Below are 20,148 nucleotides of genomic sequence, written 5' to 3' on the forward strand. Positions count from 1 at the left end.
AATGCCCTGAGCAAACTTATCCTAAACTGAAGCTCCGACCAAGAAGACCTGGACTATTAAAACCTCTCATTCTGGAAATTCAGAACTAGACACAAGTCATCTCTAGTACTGAACAGCCATAACCTTCTAAGTAAGATTATGCTCAGAATTTTATTCAGACTTCTGGGGGAGAACATACTTTAATTATATGTTACATCTTTTGTTTTGAATAATAAGTCCTTTAAAGCAGGTACCAAGCATAAATTATCAGATATAATCAAGCACAAGATTCTCTATACCAGCTTTCATAGTGAATATTTTGAATAAATGCCCTTTACTGCTTCTTTTTAGTAGATAAACTTTATAATATTTTCCTTTAGCTGAAACCTATATGCAAATTAATTATTTCAGATGAATAAAGGCTGAACACTTAAAGAAATCTACAAGCTTCCCAGGGATTTTAAATGCTTTTAATGTAACTTCCTTGTGAAAGGAAGAAGAAAAGAATCACCAAATACTTGAATATTTTGAAAAAAAAAAAGGAAGGTGACAGGTGTAGTAGGAGCAGAAAATTTTTCCGTAGGAGCAGAAAAAAAGTCTTGTACTGGAGAATGCTGGAAGATACTACAAAGAAATGATAAGTTTTGTGTGTCAAAGGAAATATTAAAATTTAAAATTATTTTTTAATACAGGCTCAAAGTCAGTAGTTTTAAAGCAACTGTGTACTCTGGCTATAGACAGTATGTTGCTATGGAATGGTTTTCATTGCTTATTAGAAAAAATTTGTTGCTACATAATGTATCAAAACTGAGTACTTGGTAGTGCTTAGTTCATCAGTATACAAACTAGTATGAATAAATGGAGGTCATATTATGTCTTGCAATCATTTCCTTCAAGCAACAGTTAAGCCCTTCCTAGTTTTTAGCAGACTACAAAATTGTAGTTCACACAATATAAACTTTTTTACCTAAGTGTGACTAAAATTGAAAAGATTTGATTTATACAGCAGAGGCCTCAATCAGTAACTCATGGGTTATTACGCTACGTGAGATGTGTATACACATTTCAGAACACCGCTGACACACTGGTTTTCCTTTCTGCGGAAGCTAGTAACTGCACTTACTAAACTTCTCTGGAAGCTTAATATACCTCAGGGTGTCTGAGTGAGTGGAGTACAAGAGGGAGAAGTACAGAGCAGTACTGTTGTACTATTGTGCAAAGAAGATCCCCCAGTATTCTGAAAGAGTTATAAATATGTGTGTGGACATTCTGGAATAAAACAACCTTGGTTACCATTTTCACTCTCATGCAGATACTTGCAGATGAACGAGAGTGAAAAGTAAAGGAACAGTGGTGAGATGGAATGATAAGGTGTTAATAAATGTCTCAAAGTTCGCTCTTTAAAACTCAGAAAATTTTTGACATTAAAACACTGAAGGACTGAAAAAATAGTGTAACACACGCTATATATCTTTTAGGAGAAGCCTTCACAAAGCTATGAAAACATCAGTGTTACAACGTACGTATGATTGAATTTCAATTAATTATTATTTTATAGCAGCTACTTTCATCTTCTGAATGTGAGGGTTAAAAGTCATACAGTATGTAACATTGTCTTGATGTTTGTTTAGAATTTGGAATACATAAAGAAAAGCAGGAGAAATAAAAGAGACATACTACAAGTTAGGCGAGGAAACAGAGCAACAGTTGTTTGGTTATACATATATATTTAACTGAAATGAAAAAATCCTCAACTTGTACTGTATTTCATTCTGTTAGTGAAAAAAATCCAAGAATGCGTTGTTTCGGATTTTAGAAACATAAAAAATACATCTGAAATTTTTAGAGCTTGAAGAAATTCTGGTTGCATTTTTTTGGTGTGACTTTTAGATTCTGCCTTACAGTTTGTTGGTTCACAATGCAGCAACAAAACTTTAAAGAGAGGAAACTGTGTTTGAAAAGAAAATTCAGTGTCCTCCACAAAACACTTGGTGAATATTCTTATGTATGTCTCTACAACTATAACTTCAATGAAACTTACAGTTGGGAACACTGTGTGTACAAATCCATGGTAAATACATGAATTACTGCTGCCCAGTTGCTACACATCAGGGAAGAAGAAAGTGTCTTTACCTGATGCTATTCCACACAAAATGGGCATACCAGCTCAAGGTGAATTGCCTTGGCAGTCTCTATCAGCACCATCCTTAGATGAGACATGCCTTCAAAGTGCACTGCACGCTTCCCTTGTCAAAAAGAAAATTTCATGTTAAGATGTGATAATATGTGAGAGAAAATGTGATTTAGTGCTAATCACAGTTAAAGATAACCTGATTTAGTGCTTTATCCACAGCTGTTAATTCTGCCCACGGGAGGGGATGTGAGACTAGATGATCTTTCAGGTCCTTCCAACCCAAGCCATTCTATGATTCCATGATAGTCTTGAGACAGACTTGTGTGACTGGGCTTGTGAGGAAAAGAAGCTGGTTTGAAACTGGCTTCACTGATAAAGGAGGTTTAGTTCTTTGTGGTTTCAAACTTGATGAGATGATTTGAAGACAGGCTTAGCCTAAATCACCGATATAGTATTTGCATAGTTATTCATTGGTTTCACTGCATGTGTACCTGGGTCAAACCAGAACACTCTTGAGGTTTTTTTGGTGTTTTTTTTTTTTTTTTTTTTTTCCCTCTCTCAAGATTCAGCAAAATGTTTTTAAATTTGTTTCATAAAACAAATGAGAGAAGGTGCATTTTTACCAGAACAATAATAAATTTTGCCTTTTTGGGACAGAATGACATTCTGATTTTGAATAAGGGAGCTGGAATGAATGAAGACCTGTGGTAGGAAAAATAACAAAAAATCATCAATGTCTGCAATAGCCTTTGCTCAGTCACAGTAACCATGAAATATCCTTTTGAGGAAAGTCAAATTTCTTGAAATGAACAATCTATAGCAATCACAAAAAAGGTTGCTACATCTCCAGCTTAATCACAGCTAGAGGCAACAGCAAAAATGACTGAAAGTGTTTCTGTTCACTGATGACTGCAGCTAGAAAAATGCATTGCAGTAGAGCTGTAAGGTGTGTGTGAGAGAAAGTACACAGTATGTTTACATTCCATTTTTGAATTTCTTGCGCTTCTTTGTAGCAGATGGAGGGGAATAAACAACATAATGTTTTTAGATACCAAGACCATATACTACACTGATACACATATTTTATTTGCTTTTTATCAGTGAGCCCAAAGCTGCAAAGAGCTTAACACACACTGCAAAGAGCTTAACACACACTGTGTGGGAATCTGGGGCACCAAACTTGTCAAATCTTCTAAGCCTTGCATTATTTAACTAAGGTATCAGCATTTTACTAGAGATTCCTTAGACAAAACTTGGCAGGTTTAAAAGATATGACACTAGAAGCCCCACTACTTCAGTTACATGAGAATTGCAATATATAATCACAGAATCACAGAATCACAGAATCACCCGGGTTGGAAGGGACCTCAAGGATCATGTAGTTCCAACCCCCCTGCCTAGCAGGGCCACCAAATGTACACATTCAGAATTCAGAATTCAGAATAATCACCATGAAATGCTCAGCATGAAATGCCTGCTTATAATAAAAATGAATAGATTAAAGCAAATCTTAGCCCCACACGTTTACTGGATGTTATAGATGCAGGGGCAAATTTTATGAATCAGATCATCAGGACATTCCAGCTATTTCTGGTTGTCTGAAAATCTTATTAACAGTGTATAACACCTTGCCTATCAAGGTGTTATAAGTAAGGCTAGCTTGTGACAAGGTCTTGTGTAAAAATGACCCCTTCTTATTCAAAAGATTTGGTTCTCTGTTTAGATCATCTGTATATATTGTTAGGTGGGATGAGTTTGTAATAATCCATTTGCTCCAGGCAGCACAATTTGCAGAGGCAGTAAAATTGTGCAAGCTGGATTTTATCCCTGCTCACACCTCATCAGCAGATTGTTTCCTGCAGCCCAGTTCCTGGATGTGTCTTAAATGTGAGTAAATCCACTCAGGGCAATCAAAATGCACAGGTATTACTCTAAGCAGTAAAGGAAAACAATCAGCCTACCCACACCACTGACATCAGGTCTTAGCCTTATGTGACTTGTATTAGTAGAGTTAGTATATAGGGAATAGACATATTGACCTTTGTGACCACTATTGACTTCCGAAGGCTGGTATGTAGGAAAGGATGCAAATAGGTTCATTTTCTAAAATAAAATAAAATGTTTGCAATTACCAGGGACAAAGGAGATGGATACTTGCAATGATACTTTTACCAGACACTTTATGTTATGATTCTACATTAGTTAGGAACGATAATTTCTAAAGAGAATTTTATTGAGTAATTTTCTGTCAAGTCACTGGTTCAGAGCCTCAGCTGTGTGAATTGGCACATGTCATTTGAAGTTGGCAGCATACTCAATGGACATATTCATCCACGTTGTGAGCCTATTACAGATATGAACTTGGCCTGGTATGCTGCTGCACTTTTGGGGAAAATATTTAGAGCATAACTCCAAGTTTTCCATCAAGTTGGACATTCACAAAGTCTTATTAGAAGGTATTTTGGTGTTTTCTATCTATGAATAATCAACACTAGTAAGAAACAAAGAAATGGGCTTCATCGTATCATATGTTTCATATGGATTTCTTTTCTTTAAAGAGACTAATGCATATATAAGGAATAAGCAATATAAGCAGCCTTGGTACACAAAGGGAACAAAAATCAGAAATTAAATGCAGGAAGAATGTAAACGCAGCAGCACTGATTCATCTGTATACAGAGAAAAAAGTCTTCAAGTGAGATGGCTGTCAAAAGGTAAAAAGGATTTGATTAAAATATGTCACTAATAGTTTAATTTTTACATAGCTTCTTAAGCTATTTAAAATTAGTAGACTTACATGTTTGTTTGTTTGTTTGTTTGTTATTTATTTTAAAAAGGCTTTTACAATGTACAAGTTCCTCACAGGTAAAATTGTTCCCTTGTGTTTCATTTCACTAAAGTGAGAGCTACTATTTTATGGTAAACTAACTAATTTAGCCATTTTGTTAGCTATCCATAAGCCCATAAATGCACCCAGCATTCTCTCTGCCATCTCTTGTTAATACGCATACCAGATGCATTATCTCACTTTTGGTTCCATCATAATGAGGAACAGGATGGATTTTTGAATTCTCATTTTCATATATGTTGCTGTCCTGGAACTCTAGAAATCTACCTTTCTGTTTAATTTTTGTGGTCTGATTTTACCCATTTTTTTGGGAACAACTTCTGCAATATTAAGGGTTGCAGAATAGATCTCAAAATATTAATTATCCAATCAGCACTTTCAATGAAATTAAACTGGCAACATGAACCTCAAGTAATTATAAATTACTTAAATTTATATAAAATTTGTAGATGTTTAGATATAAATAGATAAAAAAATATAAAAATTAAAAAGAAAAAATAAAAATAAATAACAATTTATAGATAATTAGAGGGATTTCACTATGGAAATAGAGGGGCATTTCTTGGTCAATGTATGATCAATACTAGGAAATTCTTAAAAGGAAATACTAGCTCCCTTTTTTTTTCTATCAAGACAAAAGACTAACATTGGATTGCGAAGTCTGGAAAGAGTTACATGTGTTATAAACAGTGAAATACTTCGCCAATGATTCTTGAAAGCCTGACTCTATTCACATCTAGCACTTCTGGATTCCTCCCTGGCTTGTTCTGCACAGAGATCTCATTACTTTCTGGCATACCCACAAATCTGGAGATGGAGCTTTTCTACTGCTGGTCAAACATTTAGATTTTTGAGTTTGATAATGAATTAGACACTGTTTTCTTCTCTTGTGTGCTTTTAAATGCTGGCACTCCCTATTTGACTCGACAGTACTGCATAAATTGGGTTGTACTTTGCAGTTTGCAGTATTCTATACATAAAAGCAGACAAGAGAAGATGAACTTGAGAAATGGAAAGTTCAGGCTTTACAGTTAAATTTTATACCCGTAAACAACTTTGTTACAGTTGCACCATGGTAAAAAATGAGCAGATAGGAACATCCTTTGCCAATGTTTCAATTTGGTGGTGGAGGCATGACATCTGTAATATTACTGGGCTGAGCTTTCATAAAGTTAATATACTTCCTAGCAGACCATTTGTGTAACGTATTTATTACACAGATTTGAGCTCTCCTTAGGAGGATCTGTGGGTTTCCCATTACAATTCAGATTTAAGAATACAAATTTAAATAAATGGAGACATTTTTTATGTGTACATTTTTAATTTTTTTGGATGTTTTGAAGTACTTGTACAGAAACAACTTGTATCTTTGGCTTCATTTGTGTCATTTATCCACTGATCCACTGAACTCTACTGAGAGGGGTAAGGGTAATTGTATTTTGCTTAGGGAATTTTTATCAGATCATTGAAAATTTCTGTCCCATTTAGCACTGAAAATAACAGTCAGAAAGTAAGAAAATGTAAGTAGGCAGTAAATTGACCTCCATGTCTTTCTATAGGAAAAAGACTTGTTTTGCTGTATTTTCCTTATGCATAGCTGCTTTCTTTCCTGCTGTTCTCTTTTTCCACTGCTGTGATAATAAGGTGGATGCTGGAAACACACTTCAGTGATCCGCGTCTTGTCAAGGTAATTTCTGACTGCTAATAGCAGAGGCTGGAGTTTGCATTGCCATTTATGACTGGGTTTTTGAGTCCAATGATAAAGTGAGGAGTGCTTCATTTCCTCCAATAAAACCACCAGAACCACCAATAAAAAGAATGGTCTGGGGGAAGAGCACTTATTACTCCTTTAGGATTTCTTCCTCTGTTGTCATGAGTGCAGAGGTGGCTGATGGCTCCATGGGTGTGCACCGCTGATGAAAACCAGTTGCTGGTGCACGTCATCACTTTGTGAAGCACAGCCTGTTGCTTTTGCATGCACTGACAACCAGCTGCCAGCTGCTTTCCGAGCTGGTCTACAGTGGCCATTTCTCCAACTGTCTGTTGTGAGGATGTGTTCATTTCCACAGCAACCTGCTCTCTCTTTTGATGTCTGTGTGGGCAGGCATCAGATCAGAAAATTCCCAGTGTGAGTTGGATTTCTATTTCTCCTTTTAATGTATTTTAATGCATTTCAATGCAAGGTTTTATACTAGTTGCCAGCAAAGTTTTTCTGTAAGGAATTGTGTTTGTCTCTGCCAAAGTCATATATATGAGCATGACAGAAATTATCATCCTGAGTAAAGTCATAAATTGTGTTACATAACCCCTTGGGGAAAAAAAAGCAAGCAAGAGCTAAAGCAGCACTTACATTTATGAGCAGTATTTCATGGAATTAGTTCCATTTTGGCTGTAATGCCTTTCTGACACAGATGCTTAATCTATCCTTTATTTTCAAGAATGCTGTGCTAAAGTTGTCCAATAATTTCCATTTCAAATCCACCAGCACACCACCCCCCAGTCCTTCAGCTAAATTTGTTCATAAATAATTCATTTCAAATGCTGTAAAGAATTAGCTGAGATTTTGTTTGTTTGTTTGTTTGTTTTTGGGAAGTGGAGGATGTTCTGCAGTAATTCTGGTTGCTCTGGAGAGGCAGAGGGGACCCATCCTTTTTCCAGTAGATGATGTGCTTTTTCTAAAGGAAGAAAGCATTGTCCAAATCAGTTTGGCTAATTCATAAATTTCAATAAGGTGACTTGCATGCTGTTCTATTTCTCTGCTTAAGGGTAAGCAATACAGGAACCTCTTTGCCATTATTGGAGGTGTCAGTCAGCTGAAACTCTCTACTTTTGTATTCAGTAACAGATAAGTCCTAATAGATTTTAATTCTAACTCAGTATTGGCAGAAGAGAACTAAACATTGCCAAAAATATATCCACCACTGGGGACAGCTCTCTAGGATGTTCTTCATTTGAACACTGAAGTCAAAGGGATAGGATGGGTCATGAAGAAACAGGATTTGCAATATTTTTAAACATCCTTCATATTATTTTTTTTCCTTCACACTTTTGGAGATTATTGTTTTTTAAGTCGAATATGTAAAAGGACTTTTGGATTTGTATTTTGGAGCTTTACCTGTAACTTTTTATTGTTATTTTGAAGTAGCTGCAAATTGTGTGCTTTTTTCCCTTTGAGTGTCTAAAATATTTGCAGTGCTTTCAGCCAAATATTAAATTAATGAAATATTGAAGATTAATTTTAAGACATATGAAATGCTCTCATTGACAATACACAGCACAACAGTTGCTGGCACTGCACATGTAATTAGCAAATTATTAAAAAACAGTAGTGCAGGCAATTTTGTTATTCTTAATGAAAAAGTTTGGTTTTTATTAATATTTGAGGCTGCTGTTCATAATTTCACAGAAAATGAAATGCATATTGATTTAGAGCAAATGTACTGCTGCCTATTTAACACAGCATCATTCTACAGAGATTTTCATGAAAATTGCTGAATGTTGGTAGATGTGGTGAGTATTGTTTGAGAGTTGTTTTGTTCATTCTTTTTCCATTACTGCTTGTAGGAACTGACATTAATTTGTAGTGCTTCTGTTGATCTTTCTAGATGCTGTACTATTAATACCTATTGCAGGAAGAAAGAAGGAACAAAAATGCAGGGCAAAGTATGGTTACTACTTCAATACAGGGACAGCTGATAAAACAAGTATGTCTGCAAAACCCAGTTTTGTCTATAAATTATCCTATAAGGAGAAAAAGAGATGAATTTCCTATTTGCAACAGGCAGTGGCTGAAAAGAATATATTGACCAGAAAAGCAAAGCTCCACACATCATCTAGTTCCTGAAGTACAAACAAGATGGCTGTGCTAAATCATTCGAATATGCAGGGACTAGACTATCCAATGCACAGCAGCACTTCATAGCTTGTAATTTCATTGGTGCCTTGCTCAGGAGTTTGTCTTTTGCAGCAAAGAGTGGAGTTTGGCTTTGCTTTACTTTGCTTTGCATGTGTATTTTTTGCTCCTATTAATGCTCATCACCAATATCTCAGCATCCTGCAGTAGTGCTTTATGTGTCCTCACACCAAGCAAGTCAGAGTGCAAAGACTTCTAGATAGGAATGAAATTCCCTTGCAAATAACAGACAGAGAAAAGATTCTTGAGGGCGGGGTTAATGAAAAATGACATGACATACAAGGCAAGGGTTACTATGCCTAAGGTGTAGATAGCAGAATAATAATATGTCTCTGGAAATCCACATCTTGCAAATTTTGTTAATCCTTTGTTTCTAATTTAAGTGCATGTTTGAGCCAGAGACGCAACCTGAAACTGCTTCCTACAATTCTAGTAAAACCTCTAGAGCAGTATCCAGGACCTAGTATGCTCCTTGACCCTCAGCACACAGCTTTAACAGTGGGGTGTTGATTAATCTACTCCCAGACTCACTCTCTCTTTTTGGGCCAAAATATCTTTGTGCTGCACCTGGGCAGTGGGGCAGCATCTGTGGGAAGGGGTTGTAGCTAAGATACGATGCTCTCCAGGGAAATGAAACGCCTCATGTTCCTCAGGCTTGGAGTTTCATCTATCACCTCACAGTTGAATGCTCTAACTGCTAGGCTTAGTCTCTAGGAAGGATCAGACACCACTGCTGGCACTGAGTGGAGGTGTAGGCTGCTGTGAGCTCTCTGTTGTGATCGTTGTTCTTGACAAGTTTTAAAGGTATATTGTGTGCTGCTTGTTCTAACTCAAGGTTACAACTATGTAGGATAACTCAGCCAATGCTGGTCTTGATATATATCAAGCACTTTACATACCAAAGTCACTCCAGTAGGGAAAATTTACATCCTTTACTAAAATGTTAAATGTTTGTTAGGAGTTTTTTAAAATGGTTGATAGCTAGACACAGTAGTGTAACCCAGAGCACTGAACTAGTCACTACAGCAGAGCACAGCTGGATGGGCAAGAGGGACACGTACAAAATCCCAGCTCATTGATCAGCAGAGATTGTATTGGTTGTACCTTAGGTAATCAGTGAGAGGGAATGGTAATGCCTACAGCAGATGTTGCTTGTCTCCGCTCAAATTTAATAGTTATGAATTTGCATACAATTTAAATATCTATGACTTCACTTTTTCCTTAAGGACAATCATTTTTCTCTCCAAACTGTGATTTCTGTCAGCTCCCACTGGGTTCCTTCTCTTTCCCAGTTTCCTCAAGGCAGCAACCTGCATGCCAAGTCAGGCCTCAGCACTGCCATCTTCCACTCATAGAATCATAGAATTATAGAATCACAAGGTTAGAAATGACCAAAGTCAATTGCAAAATACTTTCATAATTTTTTAATGTAAGTGGAGATGTTTTTATGCAAGCTCGGTGAGTGGGATTATCACCTTGGTATTCTCATTAGCTTTCATTTTTAGTATTTCAAAATTAATAGTTTTTTTTTTTATTATTATTTTTAAATATTCCAAGAATTCATAATTGTAGGTTATGATTCTGTTCTCTCTCAACTTTTACTTGTCCTCAGCTCAGTTTATAAGTTTTTAAAACGAAACAAACATTCAACAAAATCAATTCAAATGGACACTTGTGATTATATTTTAATATATACATTTAATGTTCTGTAACATTGGTAGCCTTCAATCACATTTCCATAAGACTTTAAGGTGGACCTTCCTGTTTTCAGAAAATGATGTTTTCTTCCCTTGTCTGCTTTAAACTGTGAGCAGAGGAGGTCATGGTGTGTAGAGGTGCCTGAGTTCATGCCAAACCTTAAGGAATACTAGCTTGATCTCAGACACACATATATTTATTTTTATTAACTTCAGCTCACCTCTGTGCTGGTGAGGATGCATTTGTGCTTGTTTTAGGAGAAAGTTTTTCATGCAGAGGGTGGTGACGCACTGGAACAGGATGCCCCATCCCTGGAGGCATTCAAGGCCAGGTTGGATGTAGCTCTGGGCAGCCTGGTCTGGTGGTTGGCGACCCTGCACATGGCTGGGGGATAGAAACTAGATGATCATTGTGGTCCTTTTCAACCCAGGCCGTTCTATGACCTACAAGATCATCTAGTCCAACCATCTTCTCATCATCATTGCTACCACAAGCTCCTCATCCAGACGCCTCTTGAACACTGCCAGGGACTGCAACTCCACAACCTCCCTTGGCAGGCCATTCCAGTGCCTGACCACTCTCTGAGAGAAAAAGTTTTTCCTCATGTCTAACCTAAACCTCCTCTCGTACAACTTGTGGCCATTTCACCAGGTCCTGTTTGTTACCTGGGAGAAGAGGCCAAACCTCTCTTCACCACAACCTCCCTTCAGGAAGTTGTAGAGTGCACTGAGGTCTCCCTTGAGCCTCCTCTTCTCCAGATTAAACAATCCCAGCTCCCTCAGACACTCTTCATAAGGTTTGTGCTCTAGACCCCTCACCAGTTTCATTGCCCTTCTCTGGACATGTTCCAGGGCCTCAACATCTTTCCTGTAGTGAGTGGCCCAAAACTGAACACTCGAGGTGCAATCTCACCAGTGCTGAGTAGAGGGGGATAATCACCTCCCTGCTCCTGCTGGCCACACCATTTCTAATGCAGGCCAGGATGCCGTTGGCCCTCTTGGCCACCTCGGCACACTGTCAGCTCATGTTCAGCCGAGCATCAACCAACACACCCAAGTCCCTTTCCTCTTCACAATCATCCAGCCACTCATCCCCAAGCCTATAGTGCTGCATGGGATTGTTGTGGCCAAAGTGCAGGACCAGGAACTCGGCCTTGTTGAACCTCATCCCATTTCCTCAGCCCAGCAATCCAGCCTATCTAAATCCCTCTGAAGGGCCTCCCTACCCTCAGGTGGATCAACACCAACTCCCAACTTGGTGTCACCTGCAAACTCACTGAGGGTGCACTCAATCCCCTCTGTTATGCTCACATTTACCTCTGGTGGGAAAGGATTGGTACGGGAGCTCTATCTGGCCCTCACAACAGAATGCATGCTGGTTTTGCTGGAGATATAGAATTAGCACAATATGACTTTATTGTATCATTTTCAAGAGAACTTTTGAAAAGATTTCTTTTCATCATACCTGCATTTTTCACCACTTTTGTCCAAAGCACTTGAAATCTAAAGCAAGCCATTGGCAACAGGTTTAAGAGATGGGTGAGTGTGAAATGTCGCATGGCTGCAAAGCACCATTTTCTACACAAACAAAATCATGTCCATGCTTCGTGATTCCTTTCTTGTCAGCTGCTGAGAAGGCTGAGTCACTTTGTTCATCCTTAGAGCTGTCAAGGCAGGGGATAGCAGGAGGTCTCTCACATTTTCCACAGTGAAGAACTCTAAGATAAGGCACTATTACTCTCACTGTGGGATTAGGATCTGTAGCCCTCCATGTGCCTCCTGCTCAGACTTCCACTTGGCCCGCAGCCTGTGTGGGCAAATGGGGAGAGGCCCCAGCCCAGAGGGTGGTGAGCACTGGAGATCATTGCACCCCAAATGCCAGATACCAGCAATATTACAGCTGTGCAAGGTTTATGTCTCAGGGAGTAACTTATTTCCAGTCACACTCTCTTTGTAATCGAGGTTGCCAGACTTATCTCTAGGAACAGGATTTCTTCTGGAAACAGGCCATTGTGAAAATACCCATATATCTACAAAATACACACTGCTTTCTTCCTTTGGAAAGTTGCATTTTGTCACTAAAAACAGGGTGGAGGTGTGATTCTGAGTTCCTCGTCATCAAGCTTAAACTTTAAGTGGAAAACTTAGAGACTCCATTGCTGGTATGCAATCAAACACGACAAACAGATTACAGTATCATTGGCTACCTCCCAAAACAAAATTTGTTGATGCTTATAAAGTCTGAAGAAAATGATCTCATGATAAAAACAGCAATCCAAATAAAGCCAGACAGACTCGAGTGATATTTATTGCAAACAGCTTTCTAGGTGTCTGAAGAAACATTGTGCCACCCAAGCAGTCAATAAATTAAATGTCTTTTGAAGAAATGTTAGCAAGTAAGAGAACAGCTTGTTTGTCTTCAAATAAAAAGAGATACTCCAAAGGAAGTAAAGCAGACTTCACGGGAAGAGTTTAATTAATATCCCTATATATTATCTTCCAAGAGAAGCAACAGAGAAGAAGTCTATATCAATTAACTGGGCAAAAATATCTGCTTAGTTAAAGGGGTGTAATTAAGAACTATGTCCTGAGAACTGCTTTTAGAGACCTTCTGCTGTTTAAAAAAAAATTATCTGGGACAAGTTTTCCACTGTGTAGTAGTTTCAGTAGCAATAGTTTGTTTGACTAAAATGTCTGGACGAAATTTTGCAAAGGATGCAGTCAATAACAGAAAAATGTACTTTCACATATTTGCATTAACCAGAATCCATACACAGAAGAAAACTCAGGTAGTGCTTACTTAGAGACTTAAGCTTATTCTGAGTAACAAATGCTGACACCCCTCCCTTCCTTCTCCTCCTCCATTTTCCCCTTTTATTTGTTTTCCTCCTCTGAAAAGCCTTAACAGAGATGCTCAGAATATAAATGAATAAAGTTGTATATAGCCCAGCAGTAAATATAATGGGTAATGCAGAAAAGTCCATGAAAAAAATAACAGGTTTTGGACAGTATGTAACAAAGAATGCAACAAAATTTGAGGAAAGAGAAGATAAATGGAATAGCAGCATTCAAAAAAAAAAAAAAAGCCTCCATTCTCTAAGTTCAGCTTGTCACAGTGTGCACTGAGAAACGTGGCAGGCAATTAAAGAAGACTTTGCCACGTGCGGACATGTGAGTATGATTACAGATCTTGCACAGATCCAACACTTCTTAGTGTCTGAATACAATACTTAAAAAATAATAAAGTGTGATGCTTTTATCTAAATGTATTGAATCATCTTAAAGAGTTACTCAGTAATGTACTTTGAATCCTTGTATTTCAGATTTTCATTTTTCTGTGAAACAGTATGAACAGTACACACTGAGAATATTAGGTGCACAGGAACTTTTAAAATGAAAATGGAAAACAGTAAGAAACCATTTTCTGGAGATGTTGCAGTCACGCCACCAAGATTCACATGACGTACACAAATTTACAGGCAGTGTTTATAAATTAAAATAACTGTTAGAATAAAAGACTCTGTAAGGAAACATTTAAACAAATAAAATATTCTGAAGTACTTTCAAATTAAGAACCAGTGGGAATGTGGGTGAAGCCACTGTTTCAGAGACCTGGATAGAAATTTCTTTCTGAGTTGTTCAACAACATTTCAACTGAGTCTCTGGGAGGAGTTTATACGACCCTTTTTCTGTTTGGATCAGTCATGCTGGTGCTTTATAAAGTGATAAAAGTAAGAATCTCAGATAATATCAATGTTTCACCACACCTTCTAAAGATTTATATTTATATTTTTAATGTGGCAATTTTTAATTATTAAAAAATTAGAAAACCAGATGGAATTACAAAACAGCAACAGGTTACTTAATCAACTTTTGCCTACTGGGATAAATAGATCATACCACAGAATATATCAAAGCAGACACTGATGAGACACTATACATTCCATTAGTATGCAGGAGTTTTCCTCTTCAGATATCAGTTCTTATCAGATATAAGCACATGGCCCATCAATCTTATTAAATAAACCCAACAACTCATTATGTTATAATCCATAGCATATAACATCATGGCAAAAATCAAAAGAAGTACACTAGATCTCCCCACATATCTGTGAAATCTGCCACCAAATTATTGGAGGTAAACAAAGAATGAAAAATAATTGCTGTTATTTTAATAAGGACTATGAAATTTAAGTTAGTTTGCAAATATTAATAAACCTCCTTTACCTGTGCAAGAGAGCCTTAGAACAAAAGTAATCAAATACTGAAATTTGTCGTGCTTGTTAAACAATGTTAGAAATATTCGTTAAGCTCTATTGCATGACATGAACTACATACATGGATAAAACAAGAAAACTAAGAGTGAATCAAAGTGCAAGCCTGTAAACTCATAATAAAATAAACATTCTTTACTTGTATGAAATTACTCCTGAACTTATTGCATTACTTTTTAGATTTTTGTAAAACTTTTCAGTATAATTTCCCAGGATGTGCTCTGAAATAAGAATGATTTCAAACAGGATGCCAATATGCTTCAAAAAGAAGCTCTACAATTGCTTTATTTGGCCAATCAATCGTAGCTGATGAATTTCAAGATCCCTAAAATAAACTGATGGTAAATATTGCACATCAACTAAGTGTCTAAATGATGTGCAGTGATATCTTTAATGAGTGCCACCAAATAAATGTGTATGTGCATACATTTGGTTATTGCTATCAGAATTATCAGCCTACAATTTAATCTGGCCTACCAGAAGCCTACACAAATGGAAAAGAATACTTGCTGTGGATTTTTCACCAAGCTTCAAGAGAATGTTTGTTAGTACTTCAGATTAATACCAGTTAGGTTTTGAACAGTTTCTGTCTCATGCTAGATGATGTAAAACAGATGAAAAAAATGTGTTATGCAAAATATAAGAATACAGAAAAAAATAGTATTATTTACCGAATAGCATCAAGTAATCAAATTTATACCATACAAGCATCAACAGAAAATGTAAATGTGCTAATAAGGTAGTATCAACCACTTTTTTTAGCTACTTGAGATTCAAAACTGCTAATCTTGTATATGTTGCTTTAAAATGCATCAAGTATCTCTGTTTATGCACTATTTAAAAATTTGATAGTCAATGACTACAATGAAATGTATGTATAATACCTGAATTTAATATTTTAATACCTCAGGCCCAGATTATCAAAGCATTTAGATTCCTATACTGCAAGGAAGATCCAAGTCTCATTATATACTAATCCCTTTCATGAAAGGAGTAGCTGGTTTTGATGTTGGGAATTTATTGTGTTGTCTTTCCTTATACATGGAAGGAAAGGGTCGACATTAAAGAAAGAGTGGTTTCAATAGGCTGAAAGGTTATGGTATTGTGACTACATGAACCACTTTCCCCACACAACATAAAGATATTCTAACATTAAGGATTATGTTACAACTCAGTGGAAATATGCAGTAATGCAATCTGTTTCCTTTGTCTGAATGACAAAAATGCAGTCTTAACAGTCACAAGAGCCTGCCTTGTGTTAGCTATTAAAAAAAAATATATTTATATATATATTTATGCAACTACTATGTGCATTAAACAAAATCACTTTATGAATCAGCAGGGTTTAATAACACTTTTATCTGAATCTCTGGGAAGGATGCACTGAAGTCTGTGGTGCTTCTTAGGAAAGATTTTGAAATGGCAAAGAATAGAAACCCATTTGTTTAATATCTTCAGATTTTTTTTTTTTTTATTATGTTGTCTAAGAAATGATCTATAACGTTTCTGTCGGATAAAAAAGATCTATTGCCTTGACTTTAGTCTACCACTCAGAAATGAAAGATTTCTCTTGAAAAGAACCTGGTAATTAATTTTTAATGAACATTGAAACTGAAAATCAGCCCAATTTCATTGTGAACTCCCACGAAATAACAATTTCACCACTGTAAAATTCTCTGTTGCCTTCATTTCTTATCAGTTTGTATATCATGTATTGTTTGAAAGGATATTGATCAGCAACGTACAAGAAACATTGTACTACTCCTGGAAAGCATATATATTGTGGTTTACTTACTCAGGTGGGTAGGCTATTTTAGCATTGAAAAGTGAGTGTACTTCCACATCTGTTTGTAGAAATATTGGAAAATTCTTTTATTTTTCTTTTTCACTTGCACTGAGATAATTTTCTCAATCACCTGTAAACACTAATCAGTGTTCTTTGCACTGAAAGTGTACAGATTTGTCACTCAGTCTTTGACATACCAGAGAAGAACACTTGAACGACAGGGTAATCCCCTTGTGCACCAAAGCTTTATTATATTTTTGATTACTGTGCACCACCATACTAAAGCCAATAATGTGGCACTTGTGCCATAGTTCTGATACCATAAGTGTCCATTGACAAGTGTTCTGCATGAACCACTGTGTCTCAGTCCACTAACAAAGGCTACTGTGCAATGGTAATCTGGTATCTTAGATAGTTTTTCTTCCTGAACAAAGCTTATCCAAAATCTTCTTACTATCAGCAGCTTAGGGCTCCTTTTCTTTATAGAGATGCAAAGTAAATGTCTTACACCTGTAGGCCAGTACTGGTGTTCTGTCTTAAAAATTTTAGCACTGCTCTGATACGATGAAGCCTTCTTTTTCTCCGACTGGTTCCACTTCAGCATATGCAGGATGTCCAGATCCTCTTCTGAATTTCATTGCTGGCCATCTGCTCGGACGCCGCTTTAACAGCAACAAGAAAAAAAGAAGTTTTCAGAATATAAAGGGTACAACAATAAGTTAAAGTTTAATGATGAGCTGTACAGTCACCATTAGATGATAGGAGAAACATGCCTATTGCTCTTCCTGCCTAATAGAGCACTGAGATTTGCTCCGTGGGAGATATGCCCCATGGGAAGCTGTGTTTCTGAGTCCACCAAAACCATACTATTTTTAATTATTTATATCACATTCTTTAATTCAAGACTGACTAAATAGTGAATTTTTATTCCAAATGATATAATTCATGAGTACAGTAGGCTATGAGCTCAAACACAACAGGTTCCATCTAACCACCAGAAAGAACATATTTCCTGTGTGGGTGACAGAGCACTGACACAGGCTGCCCAGAGAAGTTGAGGAGTCTCCCCTTTTGGAGATACTCAGAAGCTGTCCAGATAGTCCTGGGTAGGCTGCTCTGGGTGGCTGTCCTTGAACAGGGACAGGTGGCACCAGATGGCCTCCAGAGATCCCTTCCAAACTATCATTCTGTCATTTTGTGATTCTAATTGAGTAGTTTACTTTGATGGTTCAAATGGAATCAGCCTTTTCATTTAAATTCTTTCAACCTTTGAATGCAAGGGTCTTAAGAGTTCAAAACCAATTTTCATTAGTGTCTGTGGTGATGGCTTTAAAAATAGCTAAGGGACTGAGAAAATACATTTCTAGAGCAGATAAAACAGTTCCAGATTGTGACGGCTATAGGAAGGGAAAGTGCTTTACACAACTTGGATTTTTCAAAGTGACTAACATCTGGGAAGATGCAGATTTGAGATGACCTTGTTGAAATTCTGCCGGAGAGAATAGTTTTCAGGACAGTAGGCCACAACTCTTTCATAATGTTAGCTAACACAAAACACTCACCTAAAATGGTTATTCCTCATTGAAAATTTCTCTCTACTAACTATGCTAACACATTTTTCTCTATTCTGACTACTGTTACAATCTGCTTGGAGGGAAGGCTGGAAGGTGTAGTAAGGTACGTAGAAACATTGCAGGAGAATAAGAGGAGAAACAAGGATGGTAAATTACATCCTATATTTTCATTGCCACCTCAAAATCAAAATATTCTTACTTCACTTTCTAATTCTAAAAAATAATATTTTATCTGATTTACTGTCCCTTTAATACTGCATTTTGATTGACTTCTAAACAGCAAGGATATATCATGCTGCTGAATGTCTGTACTGGGGGCCACAAAGCAGGCACAGGTATGACAGTATGCCAGAACTCACGATGCTGTTGGGCAGCAGTCCTTACAGAAATCTTGGAGTTAAGAAGATATACTGTTAAGAAGATATAGTATGAAAGCAACTGGTTTATTTTTCTCCTGTTCCACAATCTGGTTGACGTTGAGTCATCCAGAGCTAAATTCTGTTTGGCAGGTAATTTAAAATGGCAGGCCTTTCAATGCAACACCTTTCTAAAAAGTAGGAAGGTAGAATCTTGTTTTCTTTAATGGATGTCTTTTCCTAACAAGCAAACTTAGTCTATTCAAAGTTTGGAGACTTTTTTTCTACCTAAGCTTGATTCAAATTGGCTTCAAAATTAAGAAGGATTGTTTGGTTATTGCTAAATAAAGGGGTCAGATTCTGTTTTCAGACTCACAGAAGTAAATCAAGAGTAATTCAACTAAATGCATCTGACTTATTCCAGATTTACACCAGTATAAATGAGAATTTGACTGGAGAGTACTCTAAAGAAGAAAATGAAAATCAATGGAAAACTAGTAGGGAAGAATAATTAGAAACAGTCTCAAATGGCAGCATATAAAAATGAGCTGAGTCTTAATCTCTTAAGATGCTGATTTTAAAATGAATTCCTGATTAATTTCTACTTTCTTGCTACGTTCTTACAATCCGATTTTACCATTTTCTACTAATCTTTTTTTTCCCATTTGCCTTTCTACATGATGAAATGTGGTTAGTAGATAGATGTGTATCAGTTCTGTTGATACAATGGGATACAACATAAATAGCAGCTAATAAAGAAATCAACATATTTGAAAGTCATCTCCAAACATTTGTTGCAGTTTTATGTGGTTTCTCTTCATGCTCACTCTTATCATGGTGAGATTTTCCATTCCTACTGAAAGTCTGTTTAATTTCAACTCCTGTGGATGTGAGTGTTTTAAGTGGTTACCGATCTTAAAGCAATGACAAGTTAACAATTTATTGACTTGTCTATTGACCTCACAAAAGTCTTTAGTGACATTACAATTTTAATTGATAAAACCAAAAGCAATTTGATGCCAAGGGATAAATAGGTCCTTGAGTTGCTGAAGTAGCTCAGGAAGAGCTTAATGCATTCTTGATTTTTTCTGCAAAGCAAAGTAATAAGTGGACTAAAAAACCAAAACAAATAAAAAAACTCCATGACCTAAAAAAAACCCTAATGAAACAATAAATGAAAGAAAACAGGAAGAACAAAAGCTGCGTACTTAAACTAATTCCTTATTTTTTTCATCCAATTTAACAGGAAAAAATACGCTTCATTCTCTGGAATTAGAAAATTAGAAGTCAGAGGAAATCCTCCAAGCTGCCGCTGAAGAGCTGTAATTCCTGCTTCCTTTCAGTGTGCGATGAAGCAGGAAAACGGAAATAGGATTTTTCTCATAGCTTCCACGAGTTCACTTTTTTAAGCATTTGAGCTAGAGGAAAGCAGTTGTGACTGAGACATGTGTGCCTCAGTTTGCATAAGACTAATTTATTATATACATTAAATAAAACCCTTAGATTCTACTGAAAATGATAAGAGAAAATGAAAAAAATAGTAGTCAATTGAAATTACCTTTCACACTGAAATTGAAATTCACCTTT

The 20,148-nt window shown here is 36.7% G+C and overlaps 1 protein-coding gene across 3 annotated transcripts in view; it reads right to left on the reverse strand.

The window, feature by feature from the left end:
• Window positions 1-14,339: 14,339 nt before the first annotated feature.
• Window positions 14,340-20,148, reverse strand: part of PLXDC2 (plexin domain containing 2) — a 230,458-nt gene continuing 224,649 nt past the window's right edge. For all 3 annotated transcript variants that reach the window (XM_052693990.1, XM_052693988.1, XM_052693991.1), the window contains one exon: window positions 14,340-17,293. In XM_052693990.1, coding sequence (XP_052549950.1) covers window positions 17,177-17,293 — 117 coding nt within the window. In that variant the 3' untranslated portion in view covers window positions 14,340-17,176. The remainder of the gene's footprint in view (window positions 17,294-20,148) is intronic.

Source organism: Tympanuchus pallidicinctus, unplaced genomic scaffold (genome assembly GCF_026119805.1).
Source record: "Tympanuchus pallidicinctus isolate F22 unplaced genomic scaffold, pur_lepc_1.0 scaffold3, whole genome shotgun sequence".
Classification (NCBI taxonomy): domain Eukaryota; kingdom Metazoa; phylum Chordata; class Aves; order Galliformes; family Phasianidae; genus Tympanuchus; species Tympanuchus pallidicinctus.